At 44.5% G+C, this 27,122-nt stretch overlaps 1 protein-coding gene across 13 annotated transcripts in view; it reads left to right on the top strand.

Moving 5' to 3' along the window:
* The window catches only part of mlip (muscular LMNA-interacting protein), a 228,939-nt gene extending 203,789 nt beyond the window's left edge, over window positions 1-25,150 (top strand). For 12 of the 13 annotated variants that reach the window (XM_067983974.1, XM_067983969.1, XM_067983963.1 and 9 more), the window contains 3 exons: window positions 4,430-4,483; window positions 7,535-7,693; window positions 24,505-25,150. In XM_067983974.1, coding sequence (XP_067840075.1) covers window positions 4,430-4,483; window positions 7,535-7,666 — 186 coding nt within the window. In that variant the 3' untranslated portion in view covers window positions 7,667-7,693; window positions 24,505-25,150. The remainder of the gene's footprint in view (window positions 1-4,429; window positions 4,484-7,534; window positions 7,694-24,504) is intronic. The other variant, XM_067983967.1, reaches the window with a different exon arrangement.
* The last annotated feature ends 1,972 nt before the right edge of the window (window positions 25,151-27,122 follow it).

The following is a 27,122-nucleotide window of genomic DNA, read 5'->3' as shown; positions in this document are numbered from 1 at the left end:
CATTGGTACTGGTAGCAGTACTGATGACCAGGAGCGTCACTGACCATTGGTACTGGTAGCAGTACTGATGACCAGGAGCGTCACTGACCATTGGTACTGGTAGCAGTGCTGATGACCAGGAGCGTCACTGACCATTGGTACTGGTAGCAGTACTGATGGCCAGGAGCGTCACTGACCACCGGTACTGGTAGTAGTGCTGATGACCAGGAGCGTCACTGACCATTGGTACTGGTAGCAGTACTGATGACCAGGAGCGTCACTGACCATTGGTACTGGTAGCAGTGCTGATGACCAGGAGCGTCACTGACCATTGGTACTGGTAGCAGTACTGATGACCAGGAGCGTCACTGACCATTGGTACTGGTAGCAGTACTGATGACCAGGAGCGTCACTGACCATTGGTACTGGTAGCAGTGCTGATGACCAGGAGCGTCACTGACCATTGGTACTGGTAGCAGTACTGATGGCCAGGAGCGTCACTGACTACCGGTACTGGTAGTAGTGCTGATGACCAGGAGCGTCACTGACCACTGGTACTGGTAGCAGTGCTGATGACCAGGAGCGTCACTGACCATTGGTACTGGTAGCAGTACTGATGACCAGGAGCGTCACTGACCATTGGTACTGGTAGCAGTGCTGATGACCAGGAGCGTCACTGACCACCGGTACTGGTAGCAGTGCTGATGACCAGGAGCGTCACTGACCACCGGTACTGGTAGCAGTGCTGATTACTTGGCAGTGTCCAAAGGAGAAGAATTCATGCATTTCAGAGTTGAACCCAACAATTCATACATGGTGAGAATCAAAACCATAATTCAAACTCAAGGGTGTTGCAAAATATTTGATAATACTATAATATTTCAGAATTAATTTGAACCAAATTTGAAAGTTCTTCTGCTATTTGCCCATAGAATGTACTGCATTCACCCCCCACCCCCCACCACTCCAAGCTGGCACTTTGTCCCTTCCTGCTCCTCCTGCTGGCTCTATGTCCCTCCCCCCACCACCCCTCCCCCCTTGCTGGCACTGTGTCCTGCTTTCCCAAGGTGGCACTGTGTCCCTTTCTGTCCCCAATCTCTTCACCCCCCCCCTCCCACCGCCCAACTCACGGAAGCTCACAGAGTTAGCACTTTTATCATTCCAGATCAACACCTTTTCCTCCTTCATAAGAACATAAGAAATAGGAGCAGGAGTCGGCCATACGGCCCCTCGAGCCTGCTCCGCCATTCAATCAGATCGTGGCTGATCTTCGACTTCAACTCCATTTTCCTGCCTGATCCCCATATCTCTTGATTCCCTTAGTGTCCAAAAATCTATCCATCTCAGCCTTGAATATATTCAATGACTCAGCATCCACAGCCCTCTGGGGTAGAGAATTCCAAAGATTCACAACCTTCTGTGTGAAGAAATTCCTCCTCATCTCAGTCTTAAATGGCCGACCCCGTATCCTGAGACTATGACCCCTAGTTCTAGACTCTCCAGCCAGGGGAAACAGCCTCTCAGCATCTACCCTGTTAAGCCCTCTCAGAATCTCATATGTTTCAATGAGATCACCTCTCATTCTTCTGAACTCCAGAGAGTATAGGCCCATTCTACCCAATCTCTCCTCATAGGACAACCCTCTCATCCCAGGAGTTAATCTAGCCTTCGTTGCATCGCCTCTAATAATATGGCATTTCTCAGAATTTCCGAACTGGTGATGCATACGTGCTTTGTATTTACACATGAGCATTAAGCCCATCACAGTAGTTTTCACATTAGATTAATATGTAATATATAATGAGTACAGTTTATTTTCTGCCACACCCTGCTCAAGGACAAAAACAACAGCAACAATACTTATTATTGCTATGGTATAAATCGTATGATGCCATATACCAGATCCCACATGGCAATCACCTTTATCAACCTTGCACCTGAAATGTGCAGCCTTTACCAAGCACTGTATGCCTGTTGCATAACATTGAGCAATTAAAAGACAAATGTTAAAGTTAATTGAAAAAGTTACAATGAAGAATAACTAGTAGTTGGCAGTGAGTTATTAAATCTTTGGATTTTATTGATATTCACAACTCACTCAAATTTTGTTCTTGAGGTTTATGATGTTATTAGAATTTCTCAATTGGATTGTTGTCTTGTAACTTACTTCCAGCCATTTATTATCCTGTTTAAAAAGGATTTCAGAGATAATTAACGCTGAAATCTTAGTGAAAACAGCATGAGGACAGCCTCACTTTTGCATGTAAAGATTTCCAACAATCTCCCACATTCGCTGCAGGTTTCCTGTTACTATCTCTTGATCAATGCTGCCTCCCATTTTAGTGACGATGACCTGGCTGCTGTAATATCATCTCCGTTTTCACATAATCGATATTAGCATGAGTTTCAGTCTCGTGTTTTATGATATCGTCTGAAGACTCAATTAGTTGATTGCCTTGTTAGCTCCTTAAGATGTTATTCCATATTTCACCCAATCCTTCAAAGTACACTGTTTAGGTTCCTGCAATTATTACTCAAATTCTGGGACAATTACATAGAGTTACATAGAATGTACAACACAGAAACAGGCCATTCGGCCCAACTGGTCCATGTTTATGCTCCACACGAGCCTCCTCCCGCCCTTCTTCATCTAACCCCATCAACATAACCTTCTATTCCTTTCTCCCTCATGTGTTTATCTAGTTTCCCCTTAAATGCATCTATGCTATTCACCTCAACTACTCCTTGTGGCAGCGAGTTCCACATTCTAACCACTCTCTGGGTAAAGAAATTTCTCCTGAATTCCCTATTGGATTTACTAGTGACTATCCTATATTTATAACCCCTAGTTCTGGTCTTCCCCGAGAATAGAACTTGGCTTTAATTGCTTACATTTTATTTGCCACCCTCCGAATACAACCAGATAAACATCAAGTTTACAGATAGTCTTTGAAACTTTAGGCTTTCTGCTCTGGAGGATTTACCATGGCGTGTTGAGATACTGGCCCCATTCTGACGGCACATTTTGATTCTTTATAATCTCCCCAGTGTCACACACTAATCAGGAGGTCTTGGGTTTAATCCCTATTTGATACTGAGTGGAAGCAATGGTATGGGAACTACAATTATATAGAATAATACAACACAGAAGGATGCCATTCAGCCGATCTTGCTATCCAATTAGTCCCACTTCCCATATCCCTGCATAATGTTTCCCTTCAAGTATTTATCCAGTTTCCTTTTGAAAGTTATTATTGTTTCTGCTTCCACCATCCTTTCAGATAATGCATTCCCGATCATAACAACTTACTGCGTTAAAAATAAATTCTCCTCATCTGGCCTCTGGTTCTTCTGCCAATTATCTTAAATCTGTGGTTTAATCTGGTTACCCACCCATCCGCCATTGAAAACAGTTTCTCCTTTTTTACTGTATGAAAACCCTTAATTATTTTGAACACCTCTAGTAAATCTCCCCTTAATTTTCTCTGCTCTAAGGTGAACAACCCCAGCTTCACGTAACTGAAGTCCCTTCAGACGGAACTGATGCTAGCTCAGTTGTTAATTTTAAATCTGAGACTGATATATTTTTGTTAACCAAAGGCATTAAGGGATATGGGGCTAAGGCGGGTATGTGGAGTTAGGTCACAGATCAGCCATGATCTCAGTGAATGGCGGAACAGGCTCGAGGAGCTAAGTGGCCTACTCCTGTTCCTATCTTCCTATGTTACTATGTTCTCTCGTCCTTTGTGTCATTCTGGTAAAGCTCCTCTCTAATTAGCCTCAGTCTGTTGAGTTGGGAAAGGGAGAATTATCCCAAGTTACTGCTTTTGATATCCAGTTATTGCTGCTGGGAAGTTCCATGTGTGTGGAGATCCAATCGAGACAAGATCAGGCTCGCAGTGCTTCCCACCATTGTCAAATACTCCGCCAAATATTATTTTCCAAATGTTATTTCTATTTGAAATATCAAATTGGGCAAGGAATTAGAGGAAGACTGGTGATTTGATCAAACCCAGGCATGGAATCCTGCACATTGAGAATGCAGCAATTGAGCTTGCCCCAGTTAAAGACAAAACTGCATGCACAATTCTTAAAATTATATACTGTAACTGTTTTAATATAAATAGAGGATACATTATAGAGACTCGTGTGATATGGTTTATATTCCATAAAAGGGAACGAGACCCTGCTGACAGAAATTCTGCTCACTTTTGACCTATGTTTTCTGTTTTAACATTATTACCTTTTTTTGGTTTCCCTCACTTGACAGTTTTGTTGCTGTTTCAGTGCTAATAAGCTTAATGGAATGATTTTTAGTAAAAAATCGCACCAGTGACTCCTGAATGTGCATAAAACACAGCTGGTGGTAAAGTTTCACTGTGTTTGATCAATGAGAATTGTATTCCGCACTTTCACTCTCCTTGTCATTCTCTATTTGTATGTTGTCAAGCCGCGTCACTCAATAACGACAATCCATGAAAATGAAGCTCTGGGCATCACTGAGGTAAACTGGTCAATCTGCATGAATAGAACTTGGCTTTAATTGCTTACATTTTATTTGCCACCCTCAGAATACAACCCAATAAACATCAAGTTTACAGATAGTCTTTGAAGCTTTAGGCTTTCTGCTGTGAAGGATTTAACATGGTGTGTTGAGATACTGTCCCTATTCTGGGACTGACAGCACATTTTGATTCTTTATAATCTTGATATAAACAGGAAACTCTAATCATATCATCATTTGCATCTGGAAAGTAAAAGGGAATTACTGGAATAACTGTGTCCTGTGAGGGTTACTATAGATATTCAACTTTAAATATTCCAATTTCATCCAAATTTGAGAAGATCCATAGATCCAAAAACCAATAGAGACTTCTCCGGGAGTGAATAATGAATTAGAAATTCTAACAAAACTCCTTTTCTGTTAAAGAAAGATCAGAGAGGAGAAGGACACTTTGACTGTTTAGAAATGCAGTCAGCAACATAGAATCATTCGGCAAAGAAAGAGGCCATTCAGCCCATTGTGCCTATGCCGGCTCTCTGAAAGACCGACCAATTAGTCCCACTCCCCTACTCTTTCCCCATAGCCCTGTAATTTTTTCCTTTTTAAGTATTTAACCAGTTCCTTTTTGAAAGTTACTAGTGAATCTTCTTCCACAACCCTTTTAGGCAGTGCATTCCAGGTCATAACAACTCGCTACATAAAAAAATTTCTCATCTAATCCCTGGCTTTTTTGCCAATTATCTTAAATCCATGTCCTCTGGTTATTGACCCTACTGCCACTGGAAATAGTTTCTCCCTATCTACTCGATCAAAACCCTTCACAATTTTGAATATCTCTATTAAATCTCCCCTTAACCTTCTTTGCTGTAAGGTGAACAATCCCAGCTTCTCTAGACTCTGCACATAACTCATCTCTGGTACCATTCTGGTAAATCTCCTGTGCATCCTCTCCAATGCCTTGATATCCTTTCTAAAGTGTGGTGCCCAGAATTGAACACACTATTCCAGCTGAGGCCTACCCAGTGTTTATAAAGGTTTACCATAACTTGCTTTTGTACTCTGTGCCACTATTAATAAAGCCCAGGATCTCAAATGCTTTTTAACAGCTTTATCAACCTGTCCTGCCACCTTCAACGATTTGTGTACAGACACCCCCAGGTCACCATGTTCCTGCATCCCCTTTAAAATTGTACCATTTAGTTTATATTGCCTCTTATTTTTCCTTCCAAAATGCATCACTTCCCTGCATTAAATTTCACCTGCCATGTGTCTGCCCGTCTCACCAGTCTGTCCATGTCCTTCTGAAGTCTGCTACTATCCTCCTCACTGTTTACTACATTTCCAAGCTGTAAATTTTGAAATTATGCACCCTCCTGGAAAGTGAACAGCATTGTGCTCAGCTATAATGCACTCCCAGTGTCGACTAGCCCGCTGACCCTCATTGTCCAGGCTCACACGTGAAGAATGGCCATTTGGGCAAAGTACTGGGAAACAGCCAGCACGGGTGGGCCTGTACCTCGGTGTAAGTCAGCACCTTCAGGGGAGGGGGTGAGATAATTGGAGAACAAAGGAGAACTAAAATTCAATTTTTTGCAACAATATACAAGTTCAAGAACATCTGCAGATTCAGCAGCTGGTAGTAGTTTTATGTATTTCCACGAAGAACATTCTGTCCGTGATCACCCGACCCAGAACATTTGAAGCTTGGGCCACCAGATGGAAGATCGCACACAATAATGCATGTATGTACTGAAAGCTGCTGTGTAACCTGGCAAATAATGGCATTGACGCATTTGTCAATGTGAAGTGCTGGACGGTTAAAGACTAACAAGCTGGTGGATTGTCAGCTGCATGCTTTTCAACCTGATGATACTGTGACAAAAATAGGAAATTCTGTCTCTGCTCTTGTATTGTTCAAGTAGCTGAGGTTTAAAATGGAGACTGTTCCTTTCGCTAAGTACTAAATGTTAGATCAGAGACATTCCACTTGGTTGAACCAGACAGGGTAGCTGTTCAGTCAATAAACGATGGTCTTTGATTAAGCGTGATGATGCCAATGGATATAGAATTTTCCACACACAGGTATAATTGCCAATTGTGGAGAATATCAGTCTGTAAATTCAATTACCAGAAGGCGGGATTGGCGCTGGGGCGCACGCCAAGCTCGCACGCCGATGCCTCCCGAAGCCCAGAGAGATTTTAGGCCCCGGGCCTCGTTGTCATACTGTAGATCGGACTGCTGTCCGAACCCAGCCCATGAGAATCGCTCCCTGGCCAGCCGGTGGGAGCAGGAACTCGGGCCACAGAAGGCCGCCGCCGGGGTCCCAACTAAACAATCCCCAGCAGTCATATAAGTGGATCGGGTAATGATAGTGGTCGGTGGGAGAGAGGGGGCCGGGGAGAGGCCAAGGACTCCTTGTGAGGCCCAAAGGACCACACCTGCTTTTTTCAAAAGAAAATTAAATTTATATTTATATTTATCTGGGCCTCTTCTAGCCCTTGATCCAACTCACCCACCTACTATGATGAGAATGCCCAAACTCCTAATTTAAGACCATTACAGTTGACAGTCGAATAGCCTGACAACACTCGCTATCAAAGCTCACTGATCAATAAGGGTCACTTGTGGGGTACAGACAGCAAGTGCCACCTGTGGCTCCACGCACCAAGTAAATGAGTTTACGCCTTCAGGAGATGTGTATTGCCCGGCTATTCAACTTTAGGGTGCATCACAGCTGAATCGTATCCTGTCCTCACCCGATACCTGCAGATGCTCACTTGCAGCTTAAGGTGCTGGATAACAATCAGGAGTGGGGACCCTGGCTGAATTTCCTTTCCTCACTCATGAGCATTGCAGCCAAGTGTAGCACCCCTTACCACTAACTCATCTGAGATCAGCTAACTTACGAGCAAAATGAGAAGCAGTTCTTGTATAGGTCGACTGATTGTACTGTTGCAATGCACCCGATGATTGTTTCACTGTTCATTATTTTGAATTAATAGTTCGGAAAATAAAAATAATTGCTACTTTCCTCGGCTTGATTGTTGTAGCTCGTGGACGTGACAACAAAACTGAAGAGGGATCAACGTCAAAACAAAGGCACTGAAAAGGGATCTGAGAGGTCACCACTGCAGAACACTAACTATCACAAAGAAGCCCTGGTAATCTTGGAAGAGGAGTAAGAGCAAGCTGTCAAATCAGGAGCAAAGGTGAGCTCCGCACTTCCTCAATACAAAGTCCAGTAACTAAACAATTTTTTTGAGATTGTAAAAATAAACACACAAGGTTGCTGCTGAGAGCATGGAAAAAGCACGGGCTAGGAAAGGGCTATTTGCATTCGTTAAGTCCACAGAACATGTACCATGGATGCTGAGCAATTAATTCTGCACGTGGCCTGTCTATTTGCTGAGTAAAACCGCAGAATGTGTACTCGACATTACGTCCCACCATATTTAACCCATGGGTTGCTCTTTACAAATGACATTAAAGGAGTTAATCAAGTGCTCTTGGTGTGAATCTATAGCACATATCCACTATGCTTTGTGGGGGTGGATATTATTCCAATCACTGGTCTCACTTGAGGCTTGTTAAATTTGTACTTTTGATTTTCTGCTCATAGTCCTAGTTAAATAGTCTCTTTACATCTACATTATTCACACCAATTGACATTTCAAAGGCCTGGTCATCGTTACAGGCTTTCTCCCAACACTTTGTGTTCACAGCAAAAGGTGGTTTCTGTAGGCAGTGCGATTCTCCTACGTCCTGAAACCTGTGTCCCTTATATCTGAGCTAGCATTCCCACGATCAGCAATTAGCCATTTAGTGGGCTATTGGCCCTGGAGATCACCTGGGTTGCCTAACACGATCTCCCGTCTTCTCCGTACCATCATATCAGTGTGTCTGGGACAAAACTTAAATATTTATTTACAAGTAAGATAATAGTCAGAAACAGTAAGTCACAGCAGGATACCAACAGTACGACATTTTGAAACATTAAAGATAGAATCGATGGGCAAGGGATTAGATTGCTCTTTACTAGAGTATTTTTTTTACACATTTTGTAACATGCCAAAGCTTTGGGTGAAAGTCTTTATAGACCTTCATGATGTGACGGTATCGATGATCAACACAAAGTTCCTGTCCATTTAACGGAGTCTGGAGGCCTGTTCAGAATTGAAATAACATTGAACAGGCAGAGCAGTCATTTATACTGAACAGAAATCTTTCTTGTCTCAGCCTGTTTTCTGAAGGACGAGCGCTGACATGAGATTTCAACAGGTGTTAATATTGAGACATTAGGGATGGATATATCTGGAGCTCACAGTCATACGCCTGTGAACATAAGAAATAGGAGCAGGAGAAGGCCATTAGCGAGCCTGCTCCGCCATTCAATAAGATCATGGTTGATTTTTGACCTCAACTCCATTTTCCCGCCCGATCCCCAAAAACAAGAGCTTGTCTGGGATTTGAACCCGGGATCTCTCGCAAGTTTCAATTTACAATCCTAAAGTGAGAATCAAACCCCTAGACCAACAAGCTACGTTGTTCCATAGGGACAAGGTTCCTCAACTGAGGTGCACGCTCTGAACATCGGCTCTACCAATTATCTTTCTCTCAAATATTTCTGTTGATAGCTCAGAGATAATGGAGCTTAGATAATGGATATTTTCCAACTTCATGTTTCTGGCAGAAGTGCAAGGTTAAAAAATTACTTCTAATTAATTCATCTGTGGGGACGGTGCCGGAGGACTGGAGGATTGCAAATGTTACACCCCTGTTCAAAAAAGGGGAGAGGGATAAACCCGGCAATTACAGGCCAGTCAGCCTAACGTTGATGGTGGGGAAATATTTAGAGACAATAATCCGGGACAAAATCAATTGCCACTTGAAAAAGTCTGGGACAATAAATGAAAGTCAGCACGGATTTGTTAAGGGAAAATCATGTTTGACTAACTTGATTGAGTTGTTTGATGAACATAGGAACAGGAGTAGGCCATTCAGCCCCTCGTGCCTGCTCCGCCATTTGATAAGATCATGGCTGATCTGTGATCTAACTCCATATACCTGCTATTAGCCCATATCCCTTAATACCTTTGGTTGCCAAAAAGCTATCTATCTCAGATTTAAATTTAGCAATTGAGCTAGTATCAATTGCCATTTGCGGAAGAGAGTTCCAAACTTCTACCACCCTTTGTGTGTAGAAATGTTTTCTAATCTCGCTCCTGAAAGGTCTGGCTCTAATTTTTAGACTGTGCCCCCTACTCCTAGAATCCCCAACCAGCGGAAATAGTTTCACTCTATCCATCCTATCTGTTCCCCTTAATATCTTATAAACTTCAATCAGATCACCCCTTAACCTTCTAAATTCTAGAGAATACAACCCCAATTTGTGTAATCTCTCCTCGTAACTTAACCCTTGAAGTCCGGGTATCATTCTAGTAAACCTACGCTGCACTCCCTCCAAGGCCAATATGTCCTTCCGAAGGTGCGGTGCCCAGAACTGCTCACAGTACTCCAGGTGCGGTCTAACCAGGGTTTTGTATAGCTGCAGCATAACTTCTGCCCCCTTGTACTCTAGTCCTCTAGATATAAAGGCCAGCATTCCATTAACCTTATTGATTATTTTCTGCACCTGTTCATGACACTTCAATAATCTATGTACCTGAACCCCTAGGTCCCTTTGGACATCCACTGTTTTTAACTTTTTACCATTTAGAAAGTACCCTGTTCTATCCTTTTTTGATCCAAAGTGGATGACCTCACATTTGTCTACATTGAATTCCATTTGCCACAGTTTTGCCCATTCACCTAATCTATCAATGGAGAGGATTCATGTTGGCAGTGCGGGTGATGTGTATGTGGACTTTCAAAAGGCATTTGATAAAGTACCACATAATAGACTTGTTAGCAAAATTAAAGCCCATGGGATTAAAGGGACAGTGGATGTGTGGATACGAAATTGGTTAAGGGACAGAAAGCAGAGAGTAGTGGTGAACGGTTGTTTTTCAGACTGGAGGGAAATATACAGTGGTGTTCCCCAGGAGTCAGTATTAGGGCCACTGATCTTTTTGATATATATTAATGACCTCGACTTGGGTATAGAGGGCATAATTTCAAAGATGGCAGAATGTGACGGCCTTAGAGAGGATGCAGAGGAGATTTACTAGAATCATTCCAGGGATGAGGGACTGGAGAAGCTGGGGTTGTTCTCCTTGGAACAGAGAAGGTTGAGAGGAGATTTGATAGAGGTATTCAAAATCATGAAGGGTCTAGACAGAGTAGATAGAGAGAAACTGTTCCCATTGGCGGAAGGGTCAAGAACCAGAGGGCATAGATTTAAGGTGATTGGCAAAAGAAGCAAAGGTGATATGAGGAAAAACTTTTTTACACAGCAAGTGGTTAGGATCCAGGATGGTATGTTGCCTCCCTGTTGCCAGGGTCAAGGATATCACTGAGTGGCTGCAGAACATTCTGGAGGGGGAGGGTGAACAGCCAGAGGTCGTGGTTCATATCGGTATCAAAGGGAACTGGACAAGTGCTTGAACCGAAAAAAATGTGCCAGGTCAAGGGGCTAGGGCGGGGCAGTGGGACTAGCTGGATTGCTCATGCATAGAGCTGCCGCAGACTCGATGGGCCGAATGGCCTCCTTCCATGCTGTAACCTTTCTATGATTCTATGACACGAAACTTGGTAATGTAGTAAATAGTAAGGAGGATAGTAACAGATTTCAGGAGGACAGAGACAGACTGGTGAAATGGGCAGACACATGGCAGATGAAATTTAACGCAGAGAAATGTTGTGAAGTGATTCATTTTGGTAGGAAGAATGAGTAGAGGCAATATAAACTAAATGATACACTCTGCAGGAACAGAGAGACCTGGGGGTGCACATACACAAATCTTTGAAGGTGGCAGGACAAGTTGAGAAGGCTGTTTAAAAAAAAAAGTATATGAGGAACCAGAGGACACAGATTTAAGGTGATCGGCAAAAGAGACAGAGGAGACATGAGGAAACATTTTTTTACGTAGCGAGTTGTTATGATCTGGAATGCGCTGCCTGAAAGGGTGGTGGAAGCAGATTCAATAGTAACTTTCAAAAGGGAATTAGATAAATTCTTGAAGGGAAATAATCTACAGGGGAATAGGACTAATTGGATAGCTCTTTCAAAGAGCTGTCACGATGGGCTGATTGGCCTCCTCCTGTGCTGTATCTACTATGATATTATGATACCATGATATTATTTCCCCGGTCTGTGGACTCAAAAATGTTAACGTTTCGAAGAGATACTACACAACCCATCAAACAGCCTTGGGCTTAATTAATCTCTGAATCCGGGTACCAAGAAATAGAAATTGGATCTCGTTTTTCAGGCATAAAACGGGGTCAAAAATGACCAGTTTTTGTCCTGCTGTGGATGCACGCCAGAAGCTGGAGGCTCAAGGCGCACCCAAAATTGGGCCTTGGACCTCATTAGCATAGTCCCGGTGAGCTGCAGACGCCAATCAGGTGTCCAGAAGGAGCTTGCTGGTTTGACCAGGACAATTTTGTCCACACAATGATCCCCCAATCTTTGACCACTGCATGTGGATCAACTGAGTAAATATCTAATTTTTTTTTAAAAACTGGAAGTGGGTAGCAATGTGTCATTAACAAAAGTGTGCTGCCTCAGGGAAACTGATAAGTCGTTTTCCTTTCAAACACAACATTTTGTAAAGTGAGCTGCTGCTCCTATGTTGCAATGAGATAACATCTGTTTCCATGCTCAGGAATATTACTTGTTTGGAAATTATAATCACAATTAAAGATCAGGCATCAGTTTTATGTCTAGTGTTCAGTTAAAGAGGAAGTCTCACAATTAATTTACAATGTACTAGTCAATCTCCCACAGTGCTTCACATGGGGAAACAAGGCTAGAGGGGAAGGATAATTGGACCAGGGCGTTTATGGGAATCATTTTTGGCTTGAATGCCTCCCACAGTCAAATAGTGCTGACAGACATCACCGACAGTCATATAATGATTCTATTATCCAGCGCTGTTACAGTGCATAGCACTCACTAGATGTGCCAAATTGTGAACTAATCCCTATAAAGAGATGGCCCCGTGAGATAGTGAGGAGTGGGCTGCCAGTACCTATGGATCCATACCCTTCAGGAGGGGAGGAAAAATGGGGAAAAAAAACTTTTAAAATTCAGTGTAGATGTGTGGGAGCAGGAAGCAGCACAGAGGCGGGAAAAACAAGCAACATAATTGAAACTGATCTGAAATCCAAAAGTGAAAATGTTTCCTATTTGTTGGGAGAGTGGTGCTATTTTCATATATTTCACACAACTGTGGTAATCAGTTTGAGTCCCAGTGGATATGTGAGTTCGGGTAGTGTGTTAATTGACTGTAATCTGTAGCATGGATGGGACCTGCCACATACTTAAGATTTTTTGAGCACCATTCGGTTGCTGTTGGGACTTACTGTTAACCAATACAAAACAGCTGCTGGCACTGCCCTGGTTATGTAAAAGACAATGAAATGTGGGTCCACTAACTGACATAAGTTGAATGCTGCGAATCATTTAGCTCAGCGGTGAATTTACACAAAGGACACTGAGCCAAGCTCAGTAAAATTATTCAACAAACGTGGATTTCTTCCCGCAAATTAGTTTCTTAACCACTTCAGTGCTGCACCGTTGAAGGTCCCGCCATTCAGATGAGACATTAACCTGAGACCCTGTGTTCACCCTTAGATTGACGTAATAGAACCAGGCCACTATTCGAAGAAGAGCAGGAGACTTCTCCCCATGTCCTGGCCAATATTTTTCCCTCAATCAACATCACTTAAAACAACAGATTATCTGGTCATTTATCACATTGCTGTTTGTAGGACCTTGCTGTGTGCAAATTGGCTGCTGTGTTTGCCAACATTACAACAGTGACTACACTTCAAAAGTATTTAATTTTGGCTGTGACATCCTGAGGTTGTGAAAGGCGCTATATAAATGCAAGCTCTTTCTTCTTTCTAAATTTAAATTTTCAAAAAGTCAACGTCCACCCTTCCACAGGATCGTAAACTAATTCTTTACTGTAATTAAAACCCTGGTTGATCTCCTGTGGGTTTGCTCTTGGTTAGGCAGAGAAAATGGTGAGACTTTTAGTTGTGTTTGTAACAGGCTGAGCGAGGTTACAGCAAGCAAGAATAACAGGTGTTCTTGTGATTTGATATGGTGGTAACAGCGCCTTTTCTGGAGAAGTAAGACTAGCATGTACTACCATTGCATGTTAGCCATTCTTTCAATGGACTGCTGTCGCAATGGTGACAACGCAAAACAAAACCTCAAGGATTTACGAACATACGAATTAAGAGCAGGAGTAGGCCATTCGGCCCCTCGAGCCTCCTCTGCCATTTGATAAGATCAAATGGCCATTTGAAGGTTGGAGAACACTTCTAGCTTCCCTGCCACCCCCACCCACCCCCCACGATTCAGCAAAGTTTGAAGGACTTTGCAAAAAATATGCACTTCATGCAAAATGCACATATGACGTTGTTCAGTGAGCAGCTGTTTTTGAAAGGAAATGTAATATTACAGCTGAAAGTTGAGAATTCGTAACTTTTAATAAATGTATGTTTAAAACACAGCGAGGGATTGTGATTTTTACCACTCTGGCGCAGAGCTTCATGTGCCAGGAGCCCTGCAGATGAACGTTTACCCCATGAAATAGTGCCATATATTACAGAGATCTGGTTCAATCTCCAAATAACCAGCAACCATTTCTTCTGTTTGTTTTAAGTTATTTTTCTTCCAGATGCATCCCTGTAGAGAAGGTGGTGAAATTAAGGGGAATTACCATGGGATGCTCTTGTTCACCCATTGACCAGTTTCAAAATGCCATTGACGGAAACCTGGGGACGGTGCATGTATCACTTTATTCTAATGAATTTCCCCCCTCTTTTCCGAAAGGCATTGACTAGTGACTGAGCTATGGTTCAACAGCTCCCTCTGGTTCCTTGCCCAAGGGGCCATTATTCATGTGGGGTTTTTCATTCTCACGTGTGGTCGTCGCTGGCAAGGCCGACATTTATTCTCCATTTCTGGTTGCCCTTGAGAAGGTGGTGGTGGGCCTTCTTCTGGTACCGTTGCAGTCTGTGTGGGTAGTGTTGGGTAGGGAATTCCAGGATTTTGACCCAGCGACGATGAAGGAGAGGCGATACATGTCCAAGTCAGGATGAACTTGGAGGGGAACTTAGATGATGGTGTTCCCACGCACCTGCTGCCCTTGTCCTTCTAGGTGGGGGAGGTCGTAGGTATTGGAGGTGTTGCTGAAGAAATGAGTGCTGGGCGGGATCAAAGAAGAACCCAATCCAAAGTCCACACATACTTTTCTAGCGTGAGTAAAGTAATCAAGAGCAGGAATCTTGGTCAACACTCCCCTCCTTAATGCTATGGGCCAATTATGGCATCTCTATTATCACTAGTTGAAATCAGCTAACTCAGCACAGACTGGGAATTAATCTTGGACCTTCCCGATTTGTACATAGGAACATAGGACTATAGGAACAGGAGTAGGCCATTCAGCCCCTCGTGCCTGCTCCGCCATTTGATAAGATCATGGCTGATCTGTGCTCTAACTCCATATACCTGCCTTTGGCCCATATCCCTTAATACCTTTGGTTGACAAAAAGCTATCTATCTCAGATTTAAAATTAGCAATTGAGCTAGTACGGCTAAGCTAACTATTGGATAATCACATTGAGCCATCTGCCGATTCCTGTAGTAATAATAATTGTAGTTACTGTACTGATGTTAAAATTAATTTATCGATAGACCCTGCCAGGAGGAGTGACCAAAAGCTTGGCCAAAGAGATGGGATTTAAGGAGAGTCTTGAAGGAGGTGAGGGAGGTGAAGAGGCGGAGGGGTTTAGGGAAGGAATTCACCCACCATTTTTAACTTTGCCATTTACATGCGACTTTTAGGTTGCATAGATGGGGTAAGAATTTAGTCTCAGTGTGAAGCTGGATATAGAGATCATAGATAGCAGCTGTTGTTTGGATTTGCATCATGAGTCATGTATCATGACTTGTGCTGACAAACGAAGCTTACAGTAAATGTTCCAGTTAAAATAACTGCAAGCATCAAAGGTATTTTGTTACATGAAGAATTAGTCCTTCCAGTGTGTGATAATTTTTTTTTGCAAGTTTTAAAAAAAACTGAAAACAAAATTACACTTTTAATTTCCTGTATTTTAGAACAGCAGATTATTATAAATTAGAAAACGGTTCAGAATCACAGATCATTTCTGAATTAAAGATATTCATTGAATAAACATTTTTTTTAAAACTGAGGCACAAAAGCACTGGTGAAGAGCTCGAAAGGTCAAATAATGTTTGTCTCCCTAGGTTAATGCCAGCTCTTTGAGCCCAGGATTATCTGAGAATTGGCCTCCATCCATCTTCACCAATGAATGCATTTGGAATAGACCTTTCCAATTAAATAAATAGGCGGTCCATTCCCTCACTGTTTCGGGCACATTGGAGGAGCTGGAACGGCGTAGGAAACTTTATCAGCGAGGGAACTCGAGTGGTAGCCAATTCCCGTACTAGTACGCCTTTAAACGGCTTTCCTCTGAGTTTTCTCATGCTATGGAATCGTCCCATGATGCGCCCGCAAGTCGCCATTGGCCTTATTTATGTGCGGCTTCATGTTGGCCAGAGGCACTGTCGATGAGAGTTTGCTGGATTTACCCCGCCATTGCACTTGGGGTGAGTTGCACCTGTTTATGTGAGGTGCAGCAGCTGCCAGGATCAGCTGATACTGGCGGAATTGAGGAGCTTCTCAGACAGTCAGAAGACTGGCACATTTTTGGACCTCTGCCCACTGTCAGAGCTTCTCAGGTGCAGGTATGGCATTGCCTATGAGCATACTATTGTATGCCATTATCATGGATTGGCAACAGCACCACATGAGGGAACAAAGGAGACTCGGGCAGCATTTACTGAAAGAGGCATCACGGTATGTCTCATTACGGGGTCGGCCATTCAAGACTGAGTTGAGGAGGAATTTCTTCACGCAGAGGGTTGTGAATCTTTGGAATTCTCTACCCAAGAGGGCTGTGGATGCTGAGTCAGTGAATATATTCAAGGCTGAGATCGATAGATTTTTGGACTCTAGGGGAATCAAGGGATGATTCTGACAGGGCTAGACAGACTGGATGCAGGAAAGATGTTTCCCTGGCTGGGGGTTCCAGAACGGGGGGTCACAGTCTCAGGATACGGGGTAGGACATTTAGGACTGAGATGAGGAGAAATTTCTTCAGGAGCTAGATAGATTTCGAGACACAAAAGGCATCAAGGAGTATGGGGAGAGAGCGGGAATATGGTATTGAGATAGAGGATCAGCCATGATCATATCGAATGGCAGAGCAGGCTTGAAGGGCCGAATGGCCTACTCCTGCTCCTATTTCTTAAATTCTTACATTCTTACTGAAGTCTTCTCTTCTGTGGAACACTATCTATCTTTGACACCACAGCCTTACCTCCTTGCCCCTCAAACCTTAACCATCCTCACCATATGACACCACAGCCTTACCTCCTTCTACCTCCCCCTTGCCCCTCAAACCTTAACCATCCTCACCATATGACAACACAGCCGCCCTCTTTGACCCATATGACTGTGCAAATCATCATCACATCAATGAGGACATCAGCTCCACATAAGTGCATCTGTGCCTTTATGACTGTAATCTCCATCAGAAATAAAGCACCAGTGCACACTTGATTTTATGACAGTGAATTACAAATTGCACACAATCAGCCCGTTCTTTCCTCACACCGTCTTTCCCCAGGGTGCCTACATGTGACTTTTTCTAAACCTATTCTTGTGCTTCTTCTACGTGCCACCTGAGGTCAGGACCGCGGGAGGTAGTTAGCTGCTCATGTTCTACAAAAGGCTCATTGGACTGAGGTGGCATTCATCTCTTGCCTGTTTGGTGTCGCCTCTCACATTCCACTGGTTTAGTGCCAAGAGTGGGATGGCGGGAGGCCTGGCACGTACTGCTGTCCAGAGAGATGCCAGTGTCATGCAGCAGTCGCCGCTGGGTGGCTTGGTCCCTCATTATCTTTTTCACCATCACTTTCCTCCTCCTTTATCGCCATTTGCTACGATGGATGTGCAGGAGGAGAGAGTAGACACCAAGAATGAGTGAGGAGATAGGGACGGGGTTGAAGGTTGTGGCAGTGTGGTGCTTCGCAGGGAATGCCAGGGAGGCAGTGCAGATGCTCAGTTGATAACTTGGTGCCAGCAAGATGCTGCCGACTTGCCATCTCCCAGAGCTGAGTGCCTCCCCATGAGCTGCATGGCTTTCTCCTCGAAGTGGGTGAGCTGTTAAAGGTTAGGGAAGCCCTGTCTGGTGGCCTACCATTGTGCGCAAGACAATAGAATGAATAAGGGTAAGGCTAGTAGTTGGGCAGTGTATACCAAGTGGCATGGAAGAAGTGAAGTAAGAGATGTGGGAGTATATGAGGCTGTTAAAGTGGAGGAAGGGGTTTTAGGGTTGTGCATCTAAATAATTGCTGTGAAGGGAGCTGTGTAACCATAGTGCAAGAAACCGAGTTAGAGCCTCATTTAACTAAGAACATAAGAACATAAGAAATAGGAGCAGGAATAGGCCATACTGCCGCACTAGCACTAGAGAGCACTGTGACGATTAGTTGTCCAAGTGTTGCTTTAAGAGGGTGAAGGGTGCTCAGGGTGGGCCAGGAACAAAAGGGTTACATGTGCCATGTGTTACCTGCTCAGGATGTGGAACCTCTTGGGATCCTATTGTGCAGCCCTGGGGGGAGGGGGGGGGGTGAGAGAGTTGGGAGTGCTATGCCATCTCCCTCCAGGTAGCATGAGTGATAATTCTGGGTGATTTGGTGGCACCAACACCCAGGAGTCTGTTCGTTCTGTCTTCAGTGCCCTCCAGGAGGGCTTGAAGATCTGAATGAGTGAAGTTATGTGTTCTTCTCTGGCTTAATGCCATGCCCTGCTGCCCTCTGGTGCTTGAATGGTCATAATTCTGCCCAAGTATAATAAATATTGGTAAGACATGCAGTGAAGTTATTAAAGAAAGAAGTGAAAGGGCCGAGCATTGTTCCTGTCTTACTGGTTTGTCCCTTAGACCGATGCTGAAGTATCTTTTCAAATATGCACAGAAGTTTTCTGGTCGTTCAGCTGCTTACACCAGATTTACACCAATGGGTATACAAATAACTGTGGAAGTGCATGAAGGGATACCTGACCATATTAATGTGGAAGTGCATGAAGGGATACTTGACCATATTAACTCTTTATTAACTCACATAATAGGTTAGCTACAGCACACAGATAAGCACAATTGTGTAATTACGTTTAAGCCTTGGTATGTTGATAATTAAGTTAGCTGAGCAGGCGCTTAGTTCAGTCTGGTCTCTCTAGCAGATAAGGGTATTGCTGACTACAAGAATATAATGACTTCAGCCCTACTGATAACCAGGACAGAAATGTGGGGAGGAAGGGAATGCTCAGGCCCAAGTGCAAAAGTAATAGGTGGCTCTGGACGTTCGGGGGCAGGCTCACTACTTGATTGACCAACCACCTGAGCCAATAAAGAATGTATGTGTACGTCCATATTCTGTAGCTGATGGGCGTTCTTATTGAACTGTATAAACATGAGTTGTTTCACTGACTCGAAGAAGATGTACCTTCAACCATTGTCTTGAGGTACTCTTCCACTTGTATACAAGTTGGGGTTCAATAAAGTTTCTCTTTGTACTACTTGTTTGGGTGTTAATGCATTGTATAGTAATAAGTAATATTAAGTTTCAACATGACCAGACCCAGGAAACTCCTAGACACCACCAGCAGATGCAACACTTTTTTAAAAAAGGTGCAACAGAAGGGTAAATCACATCGAGAAAATTCCAGGCCATGGCTTTTCCACAGACAGTAATCTTGACAGCATGTTGTAAATGTGAGTCCAGTGTTAGGAGTCTCCTTAAGACCTCTCCCATTTCGACGCTGTAACTTCAGCGGAAACCTCATTTACATGTAAGCTGAGTGTCTGTGCCAAAATTCCGTCAAAGCTAAGGCAGTACAGTGGGAAAAGCCCCAAAGAAATTTCAGGTGCAGGTTTCTAATTGGTGTCAGAATTACTGTACAGCACAGACAGGAATATCTCAAGGTTATGAAAATTAGAGGTATAAACATAGAATGGTTACAGCACATAAGGAGGCCATTCGGTCCATCGAGCCTGTGCTGGCTCTCTGTAAGAGGAATCCAGCTAGTCCCATTCCCCCGGCCTTTTCCCCGTAGCCCTGCAAATTTTTTTTTCCTTCAAATACTTATCCAGTTCCCTTTTGAAAGCCACGATTGAATCTGCCTCCACCAACCTTTCAGGCAGCGCAATCCCGATCAGAACCACTCGCTATGTAAAAACGTTTTTCCTCATGTCGCCTTTGGTTCTTTTGCCAATCACCTTAAATCTGTGTCCTCTGGTTCTTGACCCTTCTGCCAATGGGAACAGCTTCTCTCTATCCACTCTGTCTAGACCCCTCATGATTTTGAACACCTCTATCAAATCTCCTCACAACCATCTTTGCTCTAAGGAGAACAATCCCAGCTTCTCCAGTCTATCCTCATCCCTGGAGCCATTCTAGTAAATCTTTTCTGCACCCTCTCTAAGGCCTTTCCATCCTTCCTAAAGTGCAGTGCCCAGAATTGGACACAATACTCCAGTTGTGGCCAAACCAGTGTTTTATAAAGGTTCATCATAACTTCCATACTTTTGTACTCTATGCCTCTATTTATAAAGCCCAGGATCCCGTATGCTTTTTTAACCGCTTTCTCAACCTGCCCTGTCACCTTCAAAGATTTGTGCACATAAACCCCCAGATCTCTGTGTTCCGGCACCCCCTTTAGAATTGTACCCTTCAGTTTATATTGCCTCTCCTCATTGTTCCTACCAAAATGTATCACTTTGCACTTCTGCGTTAAATTTCATCTGCCACTTGTCCACCCATCCCACCAGCATGTCTAGGTCCTCTTGAAGTCTATCACTATCCTCCTTACTCTTCACTACACTTTTGTGTCATCTGCAAATTTTGAAATTCTGCCCTGTACACCCAAGTCCAAGTCATTAATACATATCAAAAATACTAGGTACTAGGACCACTGCGGTCCCAGTACCTAGTATTTGCGCCTGCAGCTCACCAACCTTGTTTAGCATGCTTTGTGTGTTTACACACATGCGCTGTAAACCTATCTTAGACTGTCTTATATTCTCTCTTAGTCTAGTCAAACCTGATACTGTCCTATCCTTCTCTCCCGATCCTTTCTGCCCCTTATTTCTCCTTTCCAATGCTACATCCTGGTGCCCATCCCCCTTCCAAATTAGTTTAAAACCCCCCCAATCACAGCACTAGTGAACCTTCCCGCAAGGATATTGGTCCTAGTTCTGTTGAGGTGCAACCTGTCCGGCCTGTACAGGTCCCACCTCCCCCAGAACTGGTCCCAATGCCCCAGGAACCTAAAGCCCTCCCTCCTGCACATCTCTCCACTCACGCATTAATCTGCTCTATCCTCCTATTTCTATACTCACTAACGCCTGGCACCGGGAGTAATCCGGAGATTACTACCTTTGAGGTCCTGCTTATTAATCTCTTTCCCAGCTCCCTAAAATCTGCCTGCAGGACCTCATCCCTCTTTCTAACTATGTCGTTGGTACCGATATGGACCACGACCTCTGGCTGTTCACCCTCCCCCTCCAGAATGTTCTGCAGCCGCTCAGTGACATCCTGGACCCTGGCACCAGGGAGACAACATACCATCTGGACTCGAGTCTGCAGCCGCAGAAACACCTGTCTGTTCCCCTAACTATTGAATCAATTGTTATCAATTTGTGTATAATTCAGCAGCAAAAGGTGATCAGATGTCCCTGTAAATGTTTTCTTCTGTATATACCCCGAAATGGGAACATGCTAAGAAAAGTTCAACAACAATGAAGTTTTGTGTGTGTGTGTGTGTGTGTGTGTGTGTGCGTGCGCGCGCGCCTGTGTGTGTGTGTGTGTGTGTGTGTGTGTGTGTGTGCGTGCGCGCGCGTGTGTGTGTGTGTGTGTGTGTGTGTGTGTGTGTGTGCGTGCGCGCGCGCCTGTGTGTGTGTATATACAAAAACAATCCACATTCCTAGCATTCAAGGTTTTGCTTTTTGGTTTTTATGCGGGTCTCGAAGAACCAATCAGATAATGTGTGACCAGTTGGCCAGTGTTGCTGAGACCTTTACGAAGAAGGCAGGGAGGTAGATCCATCACTGGCCCTGGCCTCAGGTTGTCATCTATATGGTTTGTAAATTATCTTATTTGGGGTATTGCATATTTGGGGGAAAACAGTGAGTAGTACACTCAGGGCTCACAATGACTTTTTTGATACAGAGCCTTTTTCATACCTGAATTAATAATGTCCCCACAATAGAAGCATTTGTACCCTGTCTACTCCATAACATTGTTCCATCCCTCTTACAGCTCAAAATCTCTTTCCCCTAACGCAATAGCTCCTATCGCGACTTGGTTAATAAATGACCAGAGCACTTCAAAATGACAAATATTTGAAGTGCAGTTCACTCATTTTTAGCTGGTGTAGGTCAGTGCTTTTCATTGGAGATTCTGTTTTTATCATGAAAGTGTTGCAGTTTTAATTGCCATGTGTAGCTTTTTAACATACGGTAAATCCAATTGATATGAGTTATGCAGGTCATGCTTCAGTGCAGTGTTGCTGCGATATGCTGTGTAATGGAGTACAGGAATGTGCCTTTCCATTAACTACTTTACCACATGGTGAGTGCCCAGCCTCAACTATACCATCAAGGGAAGTTGCAAAGCACAGGTCAGCAATTTACCCTTCCATTTCCCCCTCCCCAAACAGGAAGGGGAGAGAGAGAGGGGTTGAATGACAGGTTACCACAAACTGCTTTCATATTAGTCTCTCCCCCTCCAGTATCTAATGTGACCAACACTGGCAGATGCCCACACTATGATCTGGGACACAATGGCCCTGAGATTTGCAGGGAGGGAGCTGGAGATGATCACCGGCAATCGGAGAAGAGCCATGGGTGGGGGAATGATGGGTGGTGGGGGGGCTCGGAGTGCAGCAGTGAGGACGAAAGGGGGGGGGGGCAGGGGGCAGGGAGAGATCGCGTTGGGGGGGGCGGGCAGGCAGAGATCGCGTTGGGGGGGGCGGGCAGGCAGAGATCGCGTGGGGGGGGGGCAGGGAGAGATCGCGTTGGGGGGGCAAAGGGAGAGATCGCGTTGGGGGGGGCGGGCAGGCAGAGATCGCGTGGGGGGGGGCAAAGGGAGAGATCGCGTGGGGGGGGGCAAAGGGAGAGATCGCGTGGGGGGGGCAAAGGGAGAGATTGTGGGGAGGGAGAGAGTTTGCGTGTGGGGGGAGAGATCATGTGGTGGGGGAGAGAGAGATCGGGGGGAGAGAGATCGCGTGGGGGGAGAGAGATCACGTGGTGGGAGAGATCACATCGTGGTGGGGAGAGATCACATGGTGGGGGGCGCGATCAAGTGGTGGGGGAGAGAGATCTCGTGGTGGGGGGAGAGTGATCGCGTGGTGGGGGGCGAGATCACATGGTGGGGGGCGAGATCAAGTGGTGGGGGAGAGAGATCACATGGTGGTTGGGAAAGATCATGTGTTGGGTAGAGAGATCACGTGGTGAGGGAGAGAGATCTTGGTGGGGGAGAGAGATCTTGGGGGAGAGAGATCTCGTGGTGGGGGAGAGAGATCACGTGGTGGGGGGAGAGAGATCTCGTGGTGGGGGAGAGAGATCACGTGGTGGGGGGAGAGAGATCACGTGGTGGGGGGAGAGAGATCTCGTGGTGGGGGAGAGATATCTCGGTGGGGGAGAGAGATCTCGTGGTGGGGAGAGAGATCTCGTGGTGAGGGAGAGAGATCTCGTGGTGGGGAGAGAGATCTCGTGATGGTGGGGAGAGAGATCACGTGGTGGTGGGGAGAGAGATCTCGTGGTGGGGAGAGAGATCTCGTGGTGGGGAGAGATCTCGTGGGGGGGAGAGATCTCGTGGGGGGGGAGAGAGATCTCGTGGTGGGGGGGGAGAGAGATCTCGTGGTGGTGGGGAGAGAGATCTCGTGGTGGGGAGAGAGATCTCGTGGTGGGGAGAGAGATCTCGTGGTGGGGAGAGAGATCTCGTGGTGGGGAGAGAGATCTCGTGGTGGGGAGAGAGATCTCGTGATGGTGGGGAGAGAGATCACGTGGTGGGGGAGAGAGATCACGTGGTGGTGGGGAGAGAGATCTCGTGATGGTGGGGAGAGAGATCTCGTGATGGTGGGGGAGAGAGATCTCGTGGTGGGGGAGAGAGAGATCTCATGGTGGGGAGGAGTGAGATCTCGTGGTGGGGGGAGAGATCGCGTGGTGGGGGGGGAGAGAGATCGCGTGGTGGGGGGGGGGAAGTGATCGCAGGTCGGGGTGGGGGGGGAATGCCGAGGGAGGAAGCTCTCCTGCTCCTCCTGGCCCACAAGCAGTGCTGGAAGAACATTTACCTGCTGGATCTGGCAGCTCCCGTCTCCCTTCAGCTGACTGGTTTTCCCACCCCTGGGAAACCCGGCCCACGGCCGTTAAATTGAAATGGCTGTCAAAATCTGAGGAACGGAGCCTCGTTTAAATATTATAATCACTGACCCGTCTCTCGAGAGCAGGTTACTGGGACACCCCCAAACCTGCCGCGGTAAAACTGGAAGTGGGCGCGTTCACGGCTGGTTGGGGTCGGGTTTCACATTTTTACCGATTTCTCCCCCCTGTCACGGGGACTGGGGGGCGTTAAAATTTCCCCCAGTGTGTTTGGATCTGGGAGACTGCAGGATGGCAAGATTTTATAGTGGAGAGGGGATGAAAGGGAGGAAATAATAAAGAGAATGGCTTTCTGTGTCCTTGTCTTGTCGGGAATTCAATAAACTGTTGATTTGTTGTTGAATGACTAACTATTACTTTCTTCCTCCCTCAGGTGTAAGACTGCGACTTGTCAGAACGCCATTTAATGAAGTAACACATCACCTTACTGCATCTCAAAGGGCTTCTTTATTGTAAATTTGTATTTTTTAAAAATCTAATATTTTATGAAAACTGTAGTTAGTGGGTATGCACCACCATTTTAAGCAAAATTCTCTGCTCATCATCACATCATTTATTTTGTATATCCAAAACCTTTCAAAATATATCTGTGATGTCACCTACATGCAATGTAATCTGTCAGTATGTTGGTTACCAATAATCAGCCACAAGTTTCTGTAAGTATTGCACCTCAAACTACAGCAGTGGACAAGCAGCTGGCGATATTTCTGCTGCTATATCTAGAGATTAGTCCTGGTAGGACTCACTTCTGACATCTCCTCAACTCCTGGGGAGACCAGGTATATGGACAATTATTTGGGCATACAATATTTTCTTGCCATATGTTCCCAGTGCCTTTGCTTTTGATGTTCTGCAGTCAGGCTCCAGGGTAATTCAGAAAAGAGTAAGTAATCTTTCAGACCTATTCATCAGTAAAGGTATCCACAGATCATTTCAATTGATGTCACATCTTATTTTCTGTATGAATGTATGGATTTTTGATGCTTTTTGGAAAAATAAAAAGTCAAATTTTGTTGATACTCTTAGTTTCAAAGTGTATTTTTTTACGCCTTACAGAGTTAATAATTTATCACTGCGCATCATATAGATAGACACAATTAGAAATGACAACCAATCATTTCAAAAGAAGATACTACTTACTACATTATCTAAGTCGAATGGAAACACAAAGTGAAACTTGTTAAAGCTACAATGAAAAGAAACAGCCTTTTTACATATATTGTGGTTGTGTATGACAAAATATTCAAAACCCTATCATCTCCTATAATGGCCTCAATGCATAAGAAGATGGCAGATTTATGAGTTGATAGTATGTCTACCTGGGATGTTGATTACCTAAAAACAAACATTGCAATGGACATATTGGAAGAGTCAAACAGATCATAGAATCAGAATCCTACAGCACAGAATTAGGCCATTCGGCCCATCGTGCCTGTGCTGGCTCTCTGAAAGAGCTATCCAATTAGTCCCACTCCCCTGCTCTTTCCCCATAACCCTGCAAATTTTTTCATTTTTAAGTATATATCCAATACCCTTTTGAAAGTTACTATTGAATCTGCTTCTACCATCCTTTCAGGCACATCATTCCAGATCTTAATAACTCGCTGAGTTATAAAAAAAAATTCTCATCTCATTCCTGGCTTTTTTGCCAATTATCTTAAATCTGTGTCCTCTTTACTGACCCTCATAGAGTCATAGAGTCATACAGCACGGATAGAGGCCCTTCGGCCCATCGTGTCCGCGCCGGCCATCAGCCCTGTCTACTCTAATCCCATATTCCAGCATTTGGTCCGTAGCCTTGTATGCTATGGCATTTCAAGTGCTCATCCAAATGCTTCTTGAATGTTGTGAGGGTTCCTGCCAGTGGAAACAGTTTCTCCCTATCTGCTCTATCAAAACCCCTCATAATTGCGAACACCTCTATTAAATCTTCTTTGTTCTAAGGAGAATATCCCAGCTTCTTTAATCTCTCCACATAACTGAAATCCCTCATCCCTGGCACCATTCTAGTGAATCTTTTCTGTACCCTCACTATGGCCTTGACATCCTTCCTAAAGTGCGGTGCCCAAAATTGAACACAATACTCCAGCTGAGGCCTAACCAGTGTTTTATAAACATTTAGTATATCTTCCTTTCTTTTGTATTTATGCCTTTGTTTATAAAGCCAAGGATCCTGTATGTTTTTAACAGCCTTCTCAATCTGTCCTGCGATCTTCAAAGATTTGTGTACATACACCCCCAGGTCTCTCTGTTCCTGCACCCCCTTTAAAATAGTACCATTTAGTTTATACTGCATGTTCATTTTTCCTTTCCAAAATGCATGACACCACACCTCTATGCATTAAATTTCATCTGCCATGTGTCTGCCCATTTCGTCAGTGTGTCTATGTCCTCCTGAAATCTGCTACTTTCCTCCTCACTGTTTACTCCATTTCTGAGCTTTGTGTCATCCGGAAACTTTGAAATTATGCCCCTATGTCTAAGTCCAGGTCAAAAAGAACGCAGACCCCTGGTGGACACCACTGTATACTTCCCTCCAGTCAGAAGAAGAACCGTTCACTAGTCTGCTTTCTGTCTCTCGGACAATTTAGTTTCCACGCGGCCATTGCCCTTTAATTCCACGGACTTCAATTTTGCTAACGTCAATTATGTGCTACTTTGACAAACGGCTTCTGAAAGTACATATACACAACATCAACAGCACTGCCTTCGTCAACCCTCTCTGTTATTTCATCAAAGAACTCGATCAAGTTAGTCAAACGTGATTTGCCTTTAACAAATCCGTGCTGGCTGTCATTTATTAAGCCACGTTCTTCCAAGGGACAATTAATTTTGTCTCAGATTTTTGTCTCTAGAAGTTTCCCCACCATCGACGTTAGACTGACTGGCCTGTAGTTACCTGGTTTATCTCTCTCCCCTTTTTTGAACAGGGGTGTAATATTTGCAACCCTCCAGTCCTCTGGCAAAGGAATTGAAAGCAATGTACAAATC

The sequence above is a fragment of the Heptranchias perlo genome, chromosome 5, assembly GCF_035084215.1.
Source record: "Heptranchias perlo isolate sHepPer1 chromosome 5, sHepPer1.hap1, whole genome shotgun sequence".
Classification (NCBI taxonomy): Eukaryota; Metazoa; Chordata; class Chondrichthyes; order Hexanchiformes; family Hexanchidae; genus Heptranchias; species Heptranchias perlo.
The sequence above is the reverse complement of the archived record's forward strand: the minus strand, read 5'-3'. Positions and strand labels throughout refer to the sequence as shown.